This window comes from Artemia sp. Qi Xiang Cuo, chromosome 7 (assembly GCF_049724085.1).
Source record: "Artemia sp. Qi Xiang Cuo chromosome 7, ASM4972408v1, whole genome shotgun sequence".
NCBI lineage: Eukaryota > Metazoa > Arthropoda > Branchiopoda > Anostraca > Artemiidae > Artemia > Artemia sp. Qi Xiang Cuo.
Window position 1 is genome coordinate 12217625 of NC_142800.1, and position 23519 is coordinate 12241143.

At 35.6% G+C, this 23519-nt stretch overlaps 1 protein-coding gene across 1 annotated transcript in view; it reads left to right on the forward strand.

Moving 5' to 3' along the window:
- The window catches only part of LOC148949957 (ESF1 homolog), a 66226-nt gene that overhangs the window by 41821 nt on the left and 886 nt on the right, over positions 1-23519 (forward strand). The window contains exons 8-10 of the mRNA XM_089092026.1: positions 2863-3061; positions 9259-9514; positions 11233-11388. Coding sequence (XP_088948152.1) covers positions 2863-3061; positions 9259-9514; positions 11233-11388 — 611 coding nt within the window. The remainder of the gene's footprint in view (positions 1-2862; positions 3062-9258; positions 9515-11232; positions 11389-23519) is intronic.

Below are 23519 nucleotides of genomic sequence, written 5' to 3' on the forward strand. Positions count from 1 at the left end.
TTGGTGTTAGTAGTGGTAGTAGTAGTAATTGCATTGGTAGCAGTATTAGTAGTGGTAGTAGTAGTAGCGGGGAAATATTGCCTTTTTGGTTGTTTGACCATCTCCCTTACCATTTATTGAAAGTTTCGAGTTAGGACATCAAGGAAGGGCTGCTAATCATTGTGCTGTTGCTGCAGTGATGTCCTCTCTTTTTGGTGTTAGTAGTGGTAGTAGTAGTAATTGCAGTGGTAGCAGTATTAGTAGTGGTAGTAGTAGTAGCTTGGAAATATTGCCTTTTTGGTTGTTTGACCATCTCCCTTACCATTTATTGAAAGTTTCGAGTTAGGACATCAAGGAAGGGCTGCTAATCATTGTGCTGTTGCTGCAGTGATGTCCTCTCTTTTTGGTGTTAGTAGTGGTAGTAGTAGTAATTGCAATGGTAGCAGTATTAGTAGTGGTAGTAGTAGTAGCGGGGAAATATTGCCTTTTTGGTTGTTTGACCATCTCCCTTACCATTTATTGAAAGTTTCGAGTTAGGACATCAAGGAAGGGCTGCTAATCATTGTGCTGTTGCTGCAGTGATGTCCTCTCTTTTTGGTGTTAGTAGTGGTAGTAGTAGTAATTGCAATGGTAGCAGTATTAGTAGTGGTAGTAGTAGTAGCGGGGAAATATTGCCTTTTTGGTTGTTTGACCATCTCCCTTACCATTTATTGAAAGTTTTGAGTTAGGACATCAAGGAAGGGCTGCTAATCATTGTGCTAATCATGATGTCCTCTCTTTTTGGTGTTAGTAGTGGTAGTAGTAGTAATTGCAGTGGTAGCAGTATTAGTAGTGGTAGTAGTAGTAGCGGGGAAATATTGCCGCTACTGAGGTGTACACGTTGCGTAGATTCCTTTGGTGAGTCCGCAGCAATGTATTCTAAGTACAGTTATTTGCAGCTAAAGTATCAAGGTGTTTTTAACATTTGTTTTTCTGTTTTCTTTAAAATTTTGTTTTATTTCTTTATTGTTTTGATTAATTTGTTCTGTTTTTAGCATTAAAAAAAAGCAAAAAAACCGCGGAACAAAATAGAACCACTTTTTGGGTAAAGAACTTAAAACGTGTAAGTTTAACAAAACTATTTGCGCTGAATTTGAAATTATAATCAGAGTACTTCCATACTCCCTAATTTTTGCATAGTAATTTCTCAATACTCTCAATCTCTTATTCCAATATTTGCTTACTATAGGCTATCCCAAAAAAAAAAGTAATTATTTATCTATCCTAAGACCCATTACTTTCTGACATTTTTCTTTAAGAATTCCCCAAAATTTCCTCATTTATCTGACATCTATTAATCAAACATTAGTTTCTAACCTGCTCTATTTTTAATGGGAAGAAAAAAATTGGAAAATGTTGGTCAGGTTTGTTGACAAGAAATTATTACTAGTTATTTTAAGAAGAAGGGTTGAACTGTGATTGCCTTCACGCCAGGGGAGAAAGGTTTTTGAAACGAGATATCCACCTTTTAAAGTTTACAATTTATCCCTCTAAAACAACCACAGCTCCAACGTCAAGTACATCCAGTTCATCAGATCGTTTCAATATAAATCCGGGACTTTCAAATATACCTGACTGTACTGAGGGAGGGAGGGGGGGCTAAGATTGAGAATGGTACAAAGGGATATCTGCAAAATTCAGAAATATTGGACTAACAAATGTTTGTATGTTCCCCGATCTCAAAACCCACCCCCTCCTGGAAAAATTTCTTTGAGTTTGGAAACAAGGAACGTCGGTTTCTAGTAATGTTGCTCAACGAACGACCGAAAAGTCAGGACCGAAAAGCTCCTTCTGGAACAGATACTTTTTTTTCACAAAGAGGAAAGGATGACGAAGTGGGAGGAACTCGCATTATCAACAGTAAGAAGATGCATCCAAATCCCTGACTATTGTGGTTAACCGATTTTGAGAAGCTAAAAGCAGATTTGCTGATAACTAGAAGGTATTTAGTCAGGGCACTTAGTTTTTGTTTTCAAGGAGGGAATTGGGCCTCAATACAAACAACTATGGAGGAATTTCGCTGGTCTGTATTGCAAAAATTTTTTCATAATAATCTTGTGCAGACGGTTTAGCACATCAGCATGTGTATAGGATAATGTAGCAGAGCCATAAAAGAAAAGAGAAAAAATGTAAAATAAAAACTCACTACTGACAACGAACTGCAACACTAAACTTGCTGAGACTAAAGCAGCTGCGTAAGCTCCTCTTCCACGTATTGTATTTGTTTCAAGAAGTGTGTTGTAGAAGAGAAGAAAGCACTCAATGAGCTTGGTTACAGGTCGAAATCCATGCTGGTTCTCATAATACTTACCAATGGCCTATTACCTTACTTACTTACCTTACTTATTTGAGTATAGTCATTGATAAATGTCAAACAGGTCTTGCAGTCCTTATTTTTTTCTGTTAGTTTTGTGTCGGATATTTATTGGTGTCAAGGGTTTTTTTTTTTTTTTTTTTTTTTTTTTTTTTTTTTTTTAAGATCTAACTGGTAAGCAGGCTTTTACAGTATAACCGTAGTTTTGATAAGGTTGCAGACAAAAAAAGTTATCAGGTGACTGAAATATAGGACCTTAGTTGGTTTGAGTCAAATTTTAATCTGCCGTATTTGCATCCATTTATTAACGGCAGGAAGATTTCATATAAGGTGAAGTAGGTGAAGTCTATGTCGTGACTCTGAAAGGGAATCATTGGTTCCCAAAGTGGCAACGGTTTCAAAGAAGAAGAAGTAGTCTAGTCGTCATGTATCGGCTTAACGTTGTGACGTTTTGAAAAGGTATTATAATGATGGTTCTTACATCTTGTATTGTTACTTCTTGTATGTTTCTTGTATTATTTCTTATATAGAGAAAGCAGAGCAGCTGGTTGAAAAGAAGCTTAGTGGGAAGGACAAATTAACACCCTGGGAGCAGTATTTGGAGAAGAAGAAAGACAAAAGGAAACAAAATAGAGAGAAAACAAAACTAGAAGAAACTGATGGAACAAGTCAAACCGAGAGCGAAGATGATGCTCCTTCTGACATTGATATGAATGATCCTTATTTCAAGTATGTTTTTTTCTTCCAAAAATTTTTTAATCTGGATTTTTTTTTTTTTTTTTTGACAAGAGGAGCGAACCTCCTTTTTTACGAATTTAAAGTATTTATTCAACAATAACTAATAAATGCCAATAAAATTTAAGGAAATGAAATTATTGCTCACGAGGAATTAAAAACCAATATCCAAGATCCTCAAAAAAGAGATTTTTTTTAGATTCCAAAATTAAATTCTTCCTTAGGAAACTGCCATACGCTCAACAAAACTGAATTGCAAAAAAAAACAAAAAACAAAGCAATACAGACTCGTATACAGAGAGGAAAAGGGGTACCCCCCCTCGGTAATAACGTAATTGTTGCCTCCTCTATGATTTAAAAAACTAAATTAAGGTATGAATTATCTTCTGAATTAGTCTTAAAAATTTGTATTTCCGTAATTTCTTTTTATTTCTATTAGATCAATCAATTTCTTTGATTTCAATCATTTTAATTTCTATTAGATCAATCAAGTTTTTATTTCAAACTTTTAATGATTTGTGTGATTCGCATCTTTTTATTTGCTAGATTTAAAAGAGGGAATAGCCCTCATCCTTAGCTATCACTTGAATGTGAGCAGCCATTGATATTGTGAGTGGTTCATATCACTATGATTCCTGGTGATTTTCTGGCATGATTTGGAAAAAAGTCAGACATTCGATAATAAGAAACTCTAGTTTTTTTTAAGTGAAATTAAGGAGCGACGTTAAAACTGGCTTCACATCAGCCTTTTTTGACGAGAAAAAAGAAACTAACCTAAACAAAACATATAAATAAAAGCACAACAGACGCTATACAAAAAAAGAAAATGAAACTTCATTGAATTTTGTTTAAATATGTTATTTTTTTTTTAAGCGTATCTTGTTACGTCATTGGATTTTACAATCCCTACTAGTGGTGCTGATCTTCGTTTCATATCCCTTCAGGCAGGAAGTACAATGGGTAGTTGGGGCCAGCGATCCTGTGCTTTTGCTCACCTAGCCTGTTTACCTTCCCCAGGTTTATCCAGATACCCATTTAGAGCTGGGTCAACTAGCTTGCAGAGTCACACAACTAACCCTCGGTCAAACCAATGACCAGAGACACCAGGACTAGAACCCATGTCCTCACGAACAAAGGGTCTTAAAGAACCCATGTTAACAAAGGGACACCAGGACTAGAACCCATGTTAACAAAGGGTCTTAAAGAACCCATGTTAACAAAGGGACACTAGGACTAGAACCCATGTTAAGAAAGGGACACCAGGACTAGAACACATGTCCTCACGAACAAAGGGTATTTAGTCTAACGTGCTAACCACTCGGCTATGAATTCTTTACTAGCTCCGAACCCAGTAAAGGCTGATTCACAAGGAATTTAGGATGATGTTATAACGTTGTCGCTGCTGTGTCTGTCCTTGTTTTTGCGCCTTTTTCCATTGTTCCTGTTTTGGCTCCAGTGTTTAGTGTCTTGTGTTTTAGCTATAATCATTCGCTCTTTCGTTCCTGTGTCTTTTACTGTTTTTTTTTTTCTGTGCTCTTTCCTGGGTTTGTTCCTTTGCTCCTTCTTTCTTGTTCTGATTCTTACTCATGCTCCTATTTTTTCGTTATGTTCCTTTGTTTAAAGGGTTCTTTCCTCTTTTCTAAGTTCCAATAGGCTTTGACAGTGCTATAATGTCGTGTCATGAATTTTTTACTAAAAATGAGGCACATTTTGAACCATGTCTTTTTATATAATGTAACACTTCAATTCAAAATACCAATCAAAGTTCCATGAAAACGCTTTTATATCAATATATTTTTGATGATCAGTTCAGTCTTACCACTAAAAAACAACGAACTTGTCCAAAAATTTGGCTCAAGATTGCACATAGGAACATAATAGAACGATTCAGGTCTGAAAAGGTGGAGCTATTTTGCTTTGCTTCAAAGAAGTAAAGCGGGTCTCAAAGAACGTTCTGAGACTTTCTTCTTTCTTCTTCTATGGACTATTATGGAAATATTGTCGCATAATCTCATAGCTGGGATCAAATTCTGGGTCCTGTACTGCATCTGAGGTCGAACCCAGGGCCCCATATTACCACGCAGAAATCAATCCCACCGTGCCACCACTGGACGGTACAAGAATCCGAAAAGTCGGAGATATTACTCAATATCCTTACTTCACTGTTTATTGTAGATACTGATTCAGTCCCAGAGGATAGAGAGATGGATTTAAGAGAATTTTAAACCTTTTCCTGTGCTGGAGTTTCTGGATCATCACCAGAAGTAATGTTTCACACCTGAAAACATTTTTGTCCCTATTTTTGCCTGTTTAAGGTCAGGAAAAATAAAAATTGTGCTGTTGCTTGTATAGTAATAAAAACTTCATTCGGGTTTTTATTTCTATTTTTAAGGTCGTCCTGTACTAAAAGTGCGTTATTACAGCCCCAACCGATCCAGCGCACCTGCAACCAAATTATGACTCGAAAAAGAATTTCAAGTCAGTGTCTTATCTGGAGCTCTCCGGATCGTTACGAGGAAGTAACATATCTATACATAATGCTTTACAGCCAACTTCGCCCTATTTGGGTCCACCAACATCTCTGAACAAGCATTATTAGCTTGAAAGTAAAAAATTGAGTGACAATAAGATTTGAATGCAGTCACGAGAAACACAAGCAACAGTTCAGGGCACAGTATAGATATCGAGATCCCGCCACTTCGCGGATCCCTCTCCCACTATTTATGAAATTCATGCTATTTCCTTGTTGCAGCGTTTATTAGAAGTTATTGCTGGAATTTTTCGTATTTACTAAAATCTAATCCTTTCAGTCAAGTCTTAAGCCATACCTTTGAGATTGGACAGTAGCGAACCACTTTGATGGTTCACCGCCTTTCTTTTTGCTTTATTAATCATAAATAATACAGGTTATTGCCATGTTCAACCTTTGTTAAAGATACTGAGAAATATAAAATGAAAAGCTTAACCAAAGAAAATGGGAGAAGCTTTTATTCGCGCCGAGACTCTTGGTGACCTATGTTTTTTAGTTTGATCCTACTGCCTAGATATATATACTGTGGTTGTAGGTGATATCACAGTTCCAAAATAAATGTCCATGGGTATAAACAGTTACATTCTTCTCGTCTACCACATAATCGACAGTGTTGACAACGCTGGAGAAAACCTGTATAAGGGAATCTGTTTATTTGTGTACATTGATGAATAAGTTATCTGAAAATAATATCGAGCACGACTGTATCAGATGGTAGAGCATTAGATTTATGGTTTTGAGGTTTTGAGCTTGAACCCGACGTAAACCTATTTCAGTTAGAATACATTAAATTTTTTTAATATATGCTGCATTTGCAGAGAATATGGAAATTAGGATTCGACCCTCCGAAGAAAATGTTTGCCCACTCCTGGTCTTGGCTATTATATATCTTTTGGTTGATAAACCTTCAGGGGGAAAAATGAAAAAGTTCAAAGTGGAAATGTTCATGTTGGAACTCGAAGTAAAGTCCATGGAGGGAGGTCAATTCAAGAATAGGCCTTTTTAGACTTCCTATTGCTATTGCATAACAAATAAAGGCATGTATTGTTGTAACATTTTTCATTTTTAAGGACGAAGGGGGGGGTCAAAGGCTGAAGTTTACACCCTCTCCCCACCCGAGAAATACCTTACATATTGGAATGGAACTGAGAGACGCACACAGAGAGGAATGTTTTGGAAAATATTTTTTTTAATCAAAATCCTGGATGATCGATGCCTAACTAGATCTTTTTTTTTAACATCTAGTGTTTGGAGTTGGGTAGTATTTGATCAAGGTCGTAGATCCTGTGTTCATTTTTGCAGGACAGTTTTCATGTTAATAAAAGCCTTTTACCGTTTTTTATATCTGATTATGTTAAAACAATATACAACGTTCTCGCTCTATCACCAGGGATCGTCACACGCCTTGACTTCCCTTTTATTCGAACTCAAATGAAATTTGTTCGTTCAAAAATGATAAAACTGGAACTAAGCCTTTAGGGTGCATAACTTTAGCTATAGTTTATTTTAATCTCTAAAGTAAACACGGCTTTTACCCTTTATTTATATTATACATTTTAATGTCTAAAATACGGACAAGGTTCCATTTATACTTGTTTGTATTTTTACCGCTTGGAACGCCAGAGCCGACTCATTTTAAATTCATTTGTCTATTCGGTACTTGTATGATAGACCCCCTACCTAATATTCTTCATCTAATTAGAAACTTGGATTTTCCATAATTTTGGGATCAAAATATGATGAATATATAATACTTTATTAACAAAATTATGGCAAATCCCACAATCCCAAAAATTATAAAAAATCCAAGGTTCTAATTAGATGAAGAATGTTAGGTAGGGGGTATATCATACAAGTTCCGTAATTTTCTTCCATTTACTTTCTGTAACGATTGTCCGTTAGATGCATTATTTTTTTCATTTTAGGCGTCAATAGGCTCGACCCTCGAGTAGAAGGATGCGTCATTGGCCGAAAGATGCCTGTTCTTTAAAAAACTATTTTTCAGTTTTTTTGTTTTTTTCATATTAGGGGAAGGCGATTCCCCCCTCCGTCGCTGGCCATATTTTGAATGTTTGTTCTAACGTTAAAAATTAGAAAGAAACTGTGCTTCTTTCAGTATTAATTTCCTTAAAAAGAAAAAAAAGATAATGAAATGGTTAAAAAGAATAATTATGAAATTCTAGAAGGAACTTAGAATCCTCGTTATTATATTGAAAAGGAAGAGAAACGTAATTTATATTGGAATCTGCTATAAAACGGAGTTGGAATTAAGGGTAAATGGAGTTAGAATTAAAAGTAAATGTAGGGTATGGTACCTTCCTTGTAGGGTATGGTACCTTATTCTATGTAGGGTATGGTACCTTCCTTGGTGGTGCAAGAGGGGAAGAGGGACCTCAGCACAACCATTAAGGGCTGTGTAATTATCAGCCACTGGCTACATAAATTATTTAATTTGGTCAAACAAAACTTTTTGAAAAGTTTGATCATGATTGAATTGAAATATTGTGCTTGATACGATTCTTAAGTGGTTCATTTTCAAGCTTGGTTTAAAACTTATAAACCGTTAAGAAATTTATTTGATTAGTTATTCACTGAAAACTCTGCTAAAATTCCTTATCCTTTGTAACAGAATTCCTAAAATTCGGAACTAAAAGTCTAAAATAATATTACAAAAAGATTTAGGTCTTTGCTTATTTAATGTCCTTTTTAGATGCCTAATTGAAGAGCTTAATTAATTAATTAATTTATTTATTTTATAGCCCATCAAAAATACAAGGTATGACGATGGTGTATGATACGTATAAACTAAAACTCGAATAAGCCAAAAAATTCGGAAAGGTAAGCCACTCCAAAGGTGGTTTAAAATGAAACATACAAATAAATACAATATAAAAATGATAATAACCCAGCAAATCAAAAAAAAAAAATCCTAATTTCTTCATCAAACTTTTTAGCCTGCGGACTATCATTAATGCTAAGGCACTCCCTATGACCACCCCCTATATTCAAACACAAAACGTAAGTAAGAAAATCACGTTTAAATTCTTCGTCTGTTGCATCTTTTTTTACCTGTTTGAAGAGCTCCATACTGGAAACTACGAAAACATTCCCTATCCCAACACAAATGCAAGACAAAAGTTTAAAAAGAACAAAGAATAATGGCATTGCCTGTTAATTTTTTTATTCCTGTTTTGGTAACCCTATGCTAAGCGTTATTAGAACACAATCGCTAAATTGAAACGCCAAATCCAACGCAGAAATGACAAAAAACAATTTAAAAAATAGTGAATGTCTGATTATTAATATGTTAAAGAATTTTTGGCTTATTTCGAAGTGAACTTTTGGCTTATTTCGAAGTGAACTTTTGGCTTATTTTGAATTTTTGGCAATTTGAAGTGATTTTTTGGCTTATTTATTTGACGTAATTTTTGATGATTCAGATGAAAAAAATTTCATGAATTGATCATTTGTAGTTTTTACTTTGAACAGAGAAAACTGTACAGTTTTTAAACTCTTAGCTATTTTTGTGTTTACCGACAGTAAAAATAGTTAAGCTAGACAAAATCTGAAATTTTTGGAAGTATTTATGATAACTTACAATAACCCAAAAACCCACAATATCCTGTATGTGTCACTCCGGTTATTACTATCTAAATTACAGGGAAGAGTTTGTGAATAATCCTGAATTTGAGAAGCTGAAGAAGAAATCGAAGAAAAAGTTGTCTGCCAAAAAGAACTCGGAATCAGAAGAAGGATCGAAACAACAAAAAGCTGAGCTTGAGCTTCTTTTAGACGATGATGATGGGAGGAAACACTTCAGCTTGAAGAAGATACTAAAAAATGAGGAGAGTGGAAAGAAAAAGAAGAAGAAAAGCCAAGAAAATTTTGAAGAAGCTAGGAAAGAAGAAGATTTTAAGGTAAAATTTAAAGAGCCTGAATAATTGAGCAACCAAATTTAAATATCATAAGAGGGGCATCAGAATTTGGAACTATTTTGAATTATTCGGAATTTTGAGTTGAATTATTAGATTCCATATTTTTTGCTCTTTCTTAATATCATGACGTAAAATTTTCAGCCACATTCATTTATCACGAGGAGGGCATCAGGATTTTAGAAATACCTAGGTGGGGCATGGCCCAAAATCGGATGGGAACCATTGTTATAGGGCAATAGAGAGAGAAAGACAGAGAGAAGTGAAAGTAATTCAACTACGAAAGTTACTGTTCAGATAGGAAGAAAATATATTTGGAATAATTAGAATACACTGATTATACATGAATTGCCCCCCCCCCCCTCTCTTTCTCTCTCTCTCTCTCTCTTTTTCTCTCTATTGCCCTATAACAATGGTTTCCAACCGACTTTGGGCCATGCCCCACCTAGGTATTTCTAAAATCCTGATGCCCCCTCATGATAAATAAATGTTGCAGAAAATTTTACGTCATGATATTAAGAAAGAGCAAAAAATATGGAATCTAATGGCCCTACTTTTATTTATTAGCATGTTTCCTTTAGTTATAGTCAACCACAGGAAATTTACCCCCCTCCCCCTGTTTCGCCTAACTTAATCTAACCAAGCTTATTGTATTGGTTGAATCAATGGGGGTTGAGTCATTTGAGGGTTACATTAAGTTCAACAAGGACTAATTTGATTAATTTGCATAGGAAATGTTTTCTCGGTTGTATGCTCTAAAATTCACAGCGCTCATAGTTTTTGCCAAAAGTTCCGATTCAAAATTTTGCTCTCGTTTCTTCTAATTTTGTTCATTAACTGCCTGGCGGTGATGAAACAAGGCCGTGAAGTCAAGAAAGCAGAACTCAAACTCAGCTCAAGTCGTTCTTATTAGTTTCTCACTTTAGTGAAACCGACTAAAGGGGAGGGGTCGCTTTTAGAAAGAGACCGGCGGGGATAACTTGCACAACTTCTAAAAAGAAAGTGAATTTTAAAAGAAAAAAGCGAAAAAAAACTTTCTTTTTGTACAAATATTGAAAAACCCTTCCCACTTAACTAGTTTAGCGTTCTAGTACTTGATTTTCTAGTTTTTCTTATTTTTTCACGTTTTATCTTTTTTCTTTTTTGTGTGTCAAAAAAAAGTAGTTTATAGGGGGCACTAAGATTAGAATTTAGAAAATATCAAGTTATAAAGTAATTTGACTCGCGTTGACTAGTGCATCGGAAAAAATGAGTTGGAATTACCCCCTGGTATTCTAGAGTTGAGTAAGGCTGCTAGAATTAGAATTGGCTGTTCAGCCCTTGTTTAGAGCTTTTTTCCTTTTGTATATAGCCATGTAGGCTCTTTTTGGTAAATGTGTCTATCTTTCGATCTTTACCAGACTACTCATATTAAACCCAACTGTCAATTACAAATCCCAGCTATTTTCTTTTTGATAACTTTTCCAGAACTTTTAGTAAAGCTTAATTTTTACATGTTAGCTTTTGTATAGTTGTACTTAAGAAAACAACCATAAATTTTGAAATTCTAGACCTCATCTTTCAATAAATATATCAGTGTGAGGGAATTTTTGAAGCATGTTTACATTCTTTTTTGTTTATGCCTACTTTTAGCCCTCTCCCTCTATTTCTTCAATTTTCAATTTTCTTCTCGTATGTGTAAGGATTTATCTGTTTTTTTTTAGATAAACGTGGAAGATCCACGGTTTTCTGCACTATTTTCGTCTCATCACTACAATGTGGACCCATCGGATCAAAACTTTAAGAAAACTAAAGCCATGGAAGTCATCCTAGCTGAAAAACAGAAGAGGAGGGCAAATATAAACCAAGAAAAACATACTGTAAGCCCATTTTTGTTTTAAAGTCGTATGTTTACGGTAAATTGCTGTTTTTAGGCACTAGTTTCTGATTAATATTTAATCATACTTAAACAGTAAGCACATTATATAGAATAAGAAATTTATTTGCATACCTCCTAGCATGATTACCCCTTTTGCATGATTTCAAAAAATGGCATTCAAACCTTCAATTCTTTTAACGAAATATACCACGGTGTAATCTAACAATGCTTGTCATATATAATTTAGCACCAACTTTAGACTAAAGCACCATAAACCGCCATGCTTGAAATATATATTTTAGCACCAACTTTAGACTAAACCACTATAAACCACCATGCTTGACGTATATAATCCAGCACCAAATTTTGACTAAACCACCATGCTTGACATATATAATTCAGCATCAATTTTAGACTAAATAATCATAAATGGTGGTTTTGTCTGAAATTTGGTTGTGTCATTTGACCTTAGGCTTCCGTAAAACCAAGTGGCTGAACTACCCTATGTTGTGGTCGTCGCGTACATTCTTCTTCTTGGAAAAATGTCGACTTTTCAAGTGAGTGAAACATTAATTATAGTGTATTTTTTCTGTTGGTTTGTGCACCCTCCCTTTGTGCACCTAACTTGAGACATTTTGTTCTTCAAAAAAGTCGCAATTCATTAGTTTTTATCAAAACAAATTGGCTAAGAATGCTGTACTGGTCCATGCGTTTAGTCAGAAACTGACGTTAAGGCGTTTTAGTCAGAAACTGGAACTAAATTGTTTGTCAAGCATTGTTAAATTAGACAGTGGTGTGATTTGTTAAAAGTGCTGAATGTATAAAAGCCATTTTAGAAAACTGTGCCATAGACAATACTCTTGTAAGAAATATATGAAAAAATCATTAAATCTAATTTGAACAAAAGTACAAGCAATTACATTAACAGACAAGAATTGTAAGTTTACCCGTTAGTTAGGAAGTTTATGTTTTCTTTATTCTTTTATTTTGCTCTTCTTTATCAAGATGAGAAAAAAAATCAAGAAGACAAAAAAGCGAAGATATTTCCAGCCAGTGAAAAAGCAAAAATATTTGCTAAGGCTGTGCAAATATTTCGACCAAGACCTCCGCTCAGTGCAAAGACAGAAAAATAATAAAAAACCGTAAAACAGCCATTAAAATAAATAAAAACAAACTGTAAAAAAACAACCACTAAAATAAATAGACCCTTTCAGAGGTAACGCTGTAGCGTTGCCTATAGTAAGGGCCATACGGTCCCAATGTTTTATTATTATTTTTTTCCCAGAGGCACTTCATACGGAAGGGGTCGTCGTAGAAACTTCAAAGGGGGCTCCTTAGATTGGAAATCGAGAGTTCTAGTGCCCTTTTTAATAGTCGAAAATTATTGGAGGGCAACTAGCCCCCCCCCCCCCACGCCCATTATTCCCCCAAACACATCCAATCAAAATTTTGAGGTAGACACTTTGTTCTGCGTAGTTGATATCCCGATAGAAAAAATGATTCTGAGGAGGACACTCCCCCAAAACCCTAAGGGCAAGGGTTTTTAAGTTATGCCCTGGAGGCATATAAGGTTTTTATAGAAGGTGTTGTTACAGAAACTTCAAAAAAGGCTGATATGATTAGAAATTCAAAGGGCTAGTGCCCTTCTGAATAGTCGAAAGTGATTGGAGGGCAACTAGCCCCCCCAACGCCCTTCACTCCCCCAAACACATCCATTCAAAAATTTGAGATAGCCATTTTGTTCATCGTAGTTGATTTCCAGATAGAAAATATGTTTTTGAGGAGGACACTCCCCCACAACCCTTAGGACAAGGGTTTTAAGTTATGCCCTGGGGGAATATAAGGTTTTTATAGAAGGCGTTGTCGTAGAAACTTCAAAAAGGCTCATTCGATTGGAAATTCAAAGGGCTAGTGCCCTTTTTAATAGTCGAAAGTGATTTGAGGGCAACTAACCCCCCTCTCACGCCCACCTTTTCCCCAAACACATCCAATCAAAATTTTGAGACAGCCATTTTATTAAACGTAGTTTTAAGTTCTGGAAATTAGGTCTTTGAGGATGACAGCTCCCCCACAGCCCTCAGGGCAAGGTTGTAATTTAAGGATTCTCCGAATCCTTCTTTTTATTTTTTATGGAAGGGATGCTCGGATAAACTTTAGCGAGGGTTCATTTGATTGGAAATTGAAAGTTCTTGTTCACTTTTTAAGAGTCAAAAGAGATTGGAGGGCAACTAGCCCCACCCCCACCCCCACCCCCGCTCCTCCACGCCCTAAATTCATCAGATAAAAATTTTGAGATAGACATTTTGTTAAAATAGCTCAAAGTTCTGATAACAAAAAACTCCACTGTCGACACAGCCCACTAGGGCCCGGGGGTAGGCGTTGTAAGTTATGCCCTGGGGACATATAAACAATCAAACAATCATTAAATAAACAATCAATACAAACAAACATACCTAGATATTAATGTAAATTAATAAATAAATTTAGTTTTTTAAATTAATTTTCTTATGTTACTAAGTTTTAGACAATAGAAAACTAAATGTCATAAATGCAATAAGGTTTCGATGTTTTATTGTTTTTTAGTTTTGCACTAAGATTATTGAAAACAGGGCCACCAACGGGAAGGTTGTGCACAGCCAGCCCCACCCTTTAGGATTAAACCCGACCCCCTAATATCCTCCCATTTGTAGCGCAAATGTGAGGATAGCCTTATATAGTGCTTGTTAATTGTTATCTCTTTTGTAAAGTTATTTCAGTTTTTTTAATTAATTTTTTCTGTTACTAAGTTTTAGACAATAGAAAATAAAAGGTCAAAAAGACCATAAGGCTTTAATGTTTTATTGGGTCTTTTTCTAAAAACTCCTCATTTTGTTGTGTACAGCCAGCCCTGCCCGCCCAACCCTTAGCATTAAACTCGACGCCCTGATATCCTCCCATTTCCAGTGCAAATGGGGAGGATAGATAAAAAAAATCCAAAAAATGGTCTAATCAAAACGATCCTGTTCTTTCTGCATCAACAAATGGAATAACCTAGCTACTGTTTTTAGGAGCTATTATTTCGATCCGTTCATTGTTGCGTGAAAAAATCAGGTTTGATTTATCAGAGGCATGTAATTAAGCTGTCTATAGCAAAGGCCATAAGGCTTCAATGTTTTATTATTATTAATTTAAAAAAACCTTACATAAAAATAAGTTTTCTAAGAAAAGTAAAGAGCCATGTTGAACTCAGGACCAGCAGAAATTAATTCCTATTATAGTTAAAACTAAAAAAGACCAGAGATTACTGTTAAAGAATAGACAAAACCATACATAAACAGAAACAAAAATTAACTATCTTATAAACTTAAAGATAACCGATGCAGATGTAAATAAATGAAAAAATTTTATCCGACTTCAATATTTTTTATTATTTTTCCCCCAGAGCTGCTTTATATGCCAGGGTTAAAAAAACTTTTTTGTTAAAAATAGTTGAAAGGTTAGGTAACAAATCTCTGGCGTCGACAAAATCCTCCAGGGCCCAGGGGCAGGACGAGATTCTCGTATAAACTTCAGAGAGGGCTCATTTGATTGGAAATTCTAGTCCAGCTCTTAAGAGTCAAAATTGATCGAAGGGCAAATAGCCCCCCCCCTCATGCCCTTTTTCCTCACCCCTTCCTTTGAACTAATTCTGTTTATACCTGAAGGCCCAATGAGAGTTAGAATGTTTTGGTATGAACACACACCTATTAGGCATATGCTCTCCTCCCTAAAAAGGAAAGAAACAGAGAGTATAAGGCAGTGGCGGATACAGGGGAGGGGCGAGGGGGGCGTCCTCCCCCCCCCCTAACATAGTATAAAGTAATATAATTTACTTAATTAACGTAAGAGTGCGTTAATTAAAATTGCTATTTTTCAATCCATTCACTGTTGTTAATTGTTGTTCACAAGTTATGCAAGCTGTCTATTGTTCATATATAAGTTTTTTATCAAAGAAGTAATCGTATAGACTTAGAAAAAAGCCTCATTCGATTTCAAATGAAAGTTCTAGAACCGTTTTTTAAAGTAAAGAATAAGCGGACAGTAAGCAACCCCCCCCCCCCCATGCCATAAAAACTTGAAACTTTTTGCAATCAAAAACGAACAAAAATTAATTTAAAAAACTTTCCGAAAAATAAGTTTTTCTAAGAAAAGTAAAGGCCATTTTAAACTTAAGCTGAAGAAATACAAATACCTGTTAAAATTCAAACTCAAAACGACCAGAAATTACTATTAAAGAATAAATGAAACCCAAAACTAACAGAAATTAACTAAACAATCAAAATAAACAAACAAATAAACAATTAAATAATAAAACGAATTATATTACAAATGTTTTCTTTTGTACTTAATATTGAAGATAAATATTAAAATTACAGTAAAATTTTGAACTGATGAGCTTTCAGCTATTAATATCATTATACATAAAATATTCAGTTTAATTTATTACCTCTTTCCAAGGTTGGTCAAGAAAAATATAATTTTACTATAAACGAAATTTGTATACTCTCCCCTTCTTTAACTGTAGAAAAATAAACCCTTCAACATCATTGGCGGTTCACTGAAAACAAACTGCTTGTATATTACAAATTTATTACTTTCTAGTTCTTAAAGCATTGAAAATTAAAATAAAAATTAAAGTGAAAAAAAAATCTTGAACCGATGGATCTTTCAACAATTAATATCGTTATATATATAATATTCAATTTGATTTTGTTTATACTTTCCAAGACTGTTTAAGACTCATATTGTTTTCAGTAAGGCGCCAATGACGCAGCAGGTTTTAGGCTTCTGCAGTGAGGCGATACCCAAACTCTTGTTTGTAGTTATTTTTATTCGATTCAAACTTGATTTGCATATTCAATTTTAGTCTCACTTGTTTTAAGATTTATTTATTCATTTGCATAAATATATGTTGTATGTTTGTTCGCATTGATTGTGTATTTAATTTATGTTCTTTTTAAGTTTCATTTATGATTTAATAAAAAAATATTTGTTTTCGTTTTAAGATTGATTTACATATTCAATAAAAGAATTACTCGCTTTAAGATCTATTTAATAATTTATATTATTACTTGTTGTATGTTTTTTGCTATGATTGTTTATTTAATTTCTGTTTGTTTTGGGTTTCATTTATTCTTTAATAGTAATTTCTGGTCGTTTCGAGTTTGAATTTTAACAGGTATTTGTATCTCCTGAGCTTAAGTTTAATATGGTCTTTACTTTTCTTTGAAAAACTTCTTTTTCGGGAAGTTTTTTTAATGAATCCATGTAAAAGTGAAAGGGCTACTAAATAAAATATCTGATATTGAACGACATTTCAGTAAAATAAATCCAAGTAAATTTTGGTGTGGGTTGTCGTACACGTGAATTTTGATTGGGTCTATGCGGAATCAAAATTCTTAGGCCTTTGGTGTAGCTTCATGGTTTTATGAATTAAAGATTTGTGTTCCATCAATCTCTCTAATAATTGTTGTTGAGTTCTACCAATATAGAACAGAGAACAGAGGATCGTGTCAACGCCATTCCCCTGGATGGGGCTGGTTTTATCTTTTCCCCAGTTGTACAAGGTCTGTAATTTGTTTGAGCTATTGAAAGCTACGCTCAGGCTGTCTTTTTAAAATCTTTTTCAGTTGGTCGCCCAGTGTTGTAAAATAGGGTAAGATTGTGATTTTTTTTTTGCCTGCCAATGGGACGCTTTCAATTAGAGGTTGTGTTGTTTTAGTATCTTTTGTTTTTATATATCCTTTGTTGTATCCTCATTTTTTCTTCTTTAGTATTTTCTCATCTTTTCATGTTTAGCCAGTGTGGCCTTAGACATTATTTATTCTTCTATTTTTTATTTTTCTCATTCTTTAAGTATTTTATGTTTTCAAGTTTGAAATGCTCTTTAGGAAGTGTTATACCTGCACACAGGGATGAAATGAGAGAGGAGTTTATATTGGTTGTCTGATCTAAAGGACTCTCCCCTCGGTCAAAAAAGAAATGTCTTTTTTATCTTTTGGCTCCCCCTTCTAAGAAAAAGTGTCTGAGCCCTCTCCCCCTCCTTTAAGGATTGCACCTGTTTACCCATGACGGTAGCCCTGTGTTGCAAACTTCTGGTTTATTTTGTTTACTCAAATTTTCTTTCTTTTGTTGCATATATGCTAGATATGTAATGATTACCAAACCGAATGAGCGGCAAGTAAAGAGACACCCTTGTCATTGCAGTCAAAACTCTGTAAAACGAAATAGTTTGGAAACAATGTATCGGAGGTATGGCTAGAAAATTACTGGAATAAATAAATAAAACATTCAAGGTTTTTTTACCATAGAGAACCCTTATCACTTTCAACTTCCCCTCCTCAGTTCCTTCACCACTCCAACTAAATTTTCCTTTGTAGGAAGCAGTACTGCATTTTGTCTTCTGATATGTTTGCTATTGTCTAAGTTATGTTTTCCTTCACTGCATCCATAAACTCAAAACGTATTATTGTCAATTCGTCCTTGTTGTTAAGAAACAAAAAAAAAGTCGTATGGAGCAAGGTCAGGAGAGTGGGTTGGATGCTCCAACGCAGGAATTCTATGTTTCGTCCAGAGCCTCTTGATCGACAGTGCTGGTTACGCTGGTGTAATATCTTGATTAAGAATCCACGAACGACTTTTTCACATGTCAGGTGTTTTTCTCTGCACGTGTTCACGAAAAGTGGTCAAAACCTTCGTGAAAGTCGGTCAATAGTTTGATCTTCAGGTGTCCATTCAATGTGAACGATCCTTTGGATGTTGGAAAACTCAATCATCATGGCTTTGAATTTCAACTTGCTTATCCTTACTTTTATTTTCCCTTAGAGAGCTATGGCTTTTCCAGTCTATGGACTGTCGCTTGGTTTCAGGGTCGTACGTGAAAAACGATGATTCGTTGCATATTATTACAGGCTCTCGAAAGGTAGTATCAGCTTAAACGTTCTTTAAAATTTCAGCACAGATTGGTCTTTTGGGCTTCCTTTTTATCAGTAGTGAGGTTTCTCGGTACAAACTTCCAGCACACATTGTTTATGTATAATTGCCATGTAAAACTTGTTGAACTGTTTCTTTTTCAAGGTTCGTTAACTTACCAACTGGTCTTCCACTCAAACATCTATTTTTTTTAATAATCTTACCAGCCTTTTCGATACTATCATTAATTCTTGCTCTTCGTGGCCCACCATGACGTGGATCATTTGTAGCTTCCCCTCTCCCCTCTTTATATCTTTTACTCCACTCAAAAACCTGAGTTTGTGTTAAGCACTCGTCACCATATACCTTATGTAACAAATTTAATGTTTATATGGGGAATTTGTCGAGTTTAACGATAATATTTCCAAGAAGACACTGCTCCAGAATAGCTAAGCAGTTTCCCAACTCAGTGCACACGGTGCTCAGTGCAAACACACGGTGCTCTCCAACGACTACTGAATTAGGTCAGCAAATAGTCGCTGAAATGGAGATTTTCTCGAATTATCTCACCGACTTTTTCAATGTTATAATTAGTTCTTGCTTTTCATGGCCGACCAAAACGTAGATTATCCTCTCTCCCCTCTTTATATCTTGTACCCCACATAAAAACTTGAGTTTGTTTTAAGCACTCGTTATCATACACTTTAAGTAATAAATCTGTGTTTCTATGACAAACTTGTCGAGTTTAACGGGAAATCTCCTATGAAAACGTTGTCTGGAATAGCACTAGCACACGGTGCAAACCAGTGTAAACACTCGGTGTCCATCAAACGACTGCTCTGAGTGATTTAGATATTTGAACCGGTCATCATAATGGCGGACTAATAGAAGAATAACTGAGTGTCAACACTCTACCATCGCCAAAAGCGCAGAGTAAATGTTCCGGGCTTACGAAAATTAACATTTTCAACCTCACACCGTATTTTTTAGCCACACCTCCTACTTCAAAACAATCTGTTTTTCATACTGATTCCAAAGATGAGAAGCCCAAGTTTTGTTACATATATATACATATATTTTTCATTGGGGTTGGCATCATCTAATCAGCTGTCGTAAAATATTGGAAGAGGTCAATTTTCAACCTAAAATTTAATGTTCCAGACCCTTTACTTTTATATAAGTGTTCTTTTACGTAAAAAAGAGATCGCGTCAAAGTTGAGTATCGCTTTCAGTAAACTCTTCATTTCTTATAGTTCTGCATCAAGTATTAGGGCATCAAGTATTTTCCAGCTCAAATTTTCCACCATTCCGGGAGAGGCTCTTCAAATTTTTACAGAGGGGAGCTGGGAATTCAGCTCCTAACCTATTCTCATTTAAAGGAGTTTGGAATGTTTGGTGGTGGGGGGTGTGTGACAGCTCTTTTTATAATGTGGAAGTATACTGAGTCCAAAATAAAAGAACTTTTAAATGCTTCCCTACACTGATTTGTAGTGGATTGTCTTTTTTACCTCCCCCCCCCCCTGAAAAATTGGAGTTATTAACGGAAAATCTTTTTCTTTTTTGTATTGCCGCGAATACATTTTTGCAGCTCCCTTATATAGGACAATTTCTGTTCGTTTTGTTTAACCAGACCCTTTACTTTTATTTCCAAAAAACTTTTATAGCTTATTCCCTTCTCATTCAAAACTTTTAGTTTTTTATGGCCCGTATGTAGTAATACGATAATAAGTAGTAGGCTACAGTTTCTACTAAACAAAAGAACAAAAAAAAATATCTGTCATGAACGCTATCTGGCTTCAGACTTAAATTAATGAATATACTTATGTACAATATAATAGTGGAAAAAAACAAGAAAGGATAGAGCTACTCCGCTTAATGATTACACAGCAAATACTCCTAAATGGTGGCGTACGCTTAGCTGAATTAGCCAAAAGCACATACTCGCCAATTTTTTGGCTGAACAAGAGTCAGGCTGGGTCATGTTTAATAAGTATAAAAAAAAGAAGTAGTGTACCATCCCACGCAAGAAAATGTTTTATTTAGCGAAAATATAAAGGATCTATCTTTAAAAAAAATATGCTACATGTTATCAATTAGTGCTGACCAAAAGGATATCACTTGCCTCTTTTGGTTTAAGATATTTAGCACAGGGTCTTGTGAGACTTGATTTTTTCTCTTCTAACACCAAAGGACTGGTGTTAGAATTAAGGGTGCACTACTAAATAAGGAGGTACTCCAGAACTCAAATATGCAATGATTGGTCGAGAAGACAGAAATTTAACAAGAGGCACAACAGTCAAGGAGGGACACCTGACTCTAAGAGGGGACGTGCAACAGAAGATAAAACGATCATAAAACGAATTAAGGGTGCACTACTAAATAAGGAGGTACTCCAGAACTCAAATATGCAATGATTGGTTGAGAATACAGAAACTTAACAAGAGGCACAACATTCAAGAGGGACACCTGACTCTAAGAAGGGACGCGCAACAGAAGATAGAACGATCATAAAACGAATTAAGGGTGCACTACTAAATAAGGAGGTACTCCAGAACTCAAGAATGCAATGATTGGTTGAGAAGACAGAAAATTAACAAGACGCACAACAGTCACGAGGGACACCTGACTCTATGAGGGGACGCGCAACAGAAGATAGAACGATCATAAAACGAATTAAGGGTGCACTACTAAATAAGGAGGTACTCCAGAACTCAAATATGCAATGATTGGTCGAGAAGACAGAAATTTAACAAGAGGGACACCTGACTCTAAGAGGGGACGCACAACAGAAGATAGAACGATCATAAAACGAATTAAGGGTGCACTACTAAATACTGAGGTACTCCAGAACTCAAATATGAAATGATTGGTCGAGAAGACGGAAAATTAACAAGAGGGACACCTGACCCCAAGAGGTGACGCTCAACAAAAGATAAAACGATCAGAAAACGAATTAAGGGGGCACGCGTAAATAAGGAGGTACTCAAGAACTCAAATAGGTAATGTTTGGTAGATAAGACAGAAACTTAACACTAGTCAAAAAAGACAAGAGGGACACCTGACTCTAAGAGGGGACGCGCACCAGAAGATAGATCGATCATAAAACGAATTAAGGGTGCACTACTAAATAAGGAGGTACTCCAGAACTCAAGTATGCAATGATTGGTCGAGAAGACAGAAATTTAACAAGAGGGACACCTGACTCTAAGAGGGGACGCACAACAGAAGATAAAACGATCATAAAACGAATTAAGGGTGCACTACTAAATACGAAGGTACTCCAGAACTCAAATATTAAATGATTGGTCGAGAAGACAGAAAAATAAAAAGAGTGACACTTCAGACACCAAGAGGGTACACACAACAGAAAATAAAACGATCAAAAAACGAATAAAGGGTGCACTACTAAATAAGGAGGTAATCCAGAACTCAATAAGTCAAGTTTAGGTATATAAGACCGAAAATGTAAACGAGTCAAAACACACACGAGGCAGACCTGACTCTAAGATGGGACACCCACCAGAAGATATATCGATCATAAAACGAATTAAGGGGGCACTACTAAATCAGGAGGTATTCCAGAACTCAAGTATGCAATTATTGGTCGAGAAGACGGAAAATTAACAAGAGGGACACCTGACACTAAGAGGGAACGCTCAACAGAAAATACAACGATCATAAAACGAATTAAGGGTGCACTACTAAATAAGGAGGTACTCCAGAACTCAAGTATGCAATGATTGGTCGAGAAGACAGAAATTTAACAAGAGGGACACCTGACTCTAAGAGGGGACGTGCAACAGAAGATAAAACGATCATAAAACGAATTAAGGGTGCACTACTAAATAAGGAGGTACTCCAGAACTCAAGTATGCAATGATTGGTCTAGAAGACAGAAACTTAACAAGAGGCACAACAGTCAAGAGGGACACTTCTGACTCTAAGAGAGGACGCACAACAGAAGATAAAACGATCATAAAACGAATTAAGGGTGCACTACTAAATAAGGAGGTACTCCAGAACTCAAATATGCAATGATTGGTAGAGAAGACAGAAATTTAACAAGAGGGACACCTGACCCTAAGAGGTAACGCACAACAAAAGATAAAACGATCATAAAACGAATTAAGGGTGCACTACTAAATAAGAAGGTACTCCAGAACTCAAATATGCAATGATTTGTATAGAAGACAGACATTTAACAAGAGTGACACCTGACTCTAAGAGGGGACGCACAACAGAAGATAAAACGATCATAAAACGAATTAAGGGTGCACTACTAAATAAGGAGGTACTCCAGAACTCAAATATGCAATGATTGGTCGAGAAGACAGAAATTTATCAAGAGGGACACCTGACTCTAAGAGGGGATGCGCAACAGAAGATAAAACGATTATAAAACGAATTAAGGGTGCACTACTAAATAACGAGGTACTCCAGAACTCAAATATGCAATGATTTGTCGAGAAGACAGAAACTTAACTAGAGGGACACTTCTGACTCTCAGAGGGGACGCACAACAGAAGATAAAACGATCATAAAACGAATTAAGGGTGCACTACTAAATAAGGAGGTACTCCAGAACTCAAATATGCAATGATTGGTCGAGAAGACAGAAATTTAACAAGAGGGACACCTGACCCTAAGAGTGGACGCTCAAAAGAAGATAAAACGATCATAAAACGAATTAAGGGTGCACTATTAAATAAGGAGGTACTCCAGAACTCAAATATGCAATGATTTTTCGAGAAGAAAGAAATTTAACAAGAGTTACACCTGACTCTAAGAGGGGGCTTGAAACAGAAGATAAAACGATCATAAAACGAATTAAGGGTGCACTACTAAAAAAGAAGGTACTCCAGAACTCAATTATGCAATGATTTGTTGAGAAGACAGAAATTTAACAAGAGGGACACCTGACTCTAAGAGGGGACGCTCAACAGAAGATAAAACGATTATAAAACGAATTAAGGGTGCACTACTAAATAACGAGGTACTCCAGAAATCAAATATTAAATGAGTGGTCGAGAAGACAGTAATTTAACAAGAGTGAGACCTGACTCCAAGAGGGGACGCACAACAGAAGATAGAACGATCATAAAACGAATTAAGGGTGCAATACTAAATACGATTGTATTCCAGTACTCAAGTCTGCTATGATTTGTCGAGACGACGGAATTTTATCAAGAGGCACACCAGACT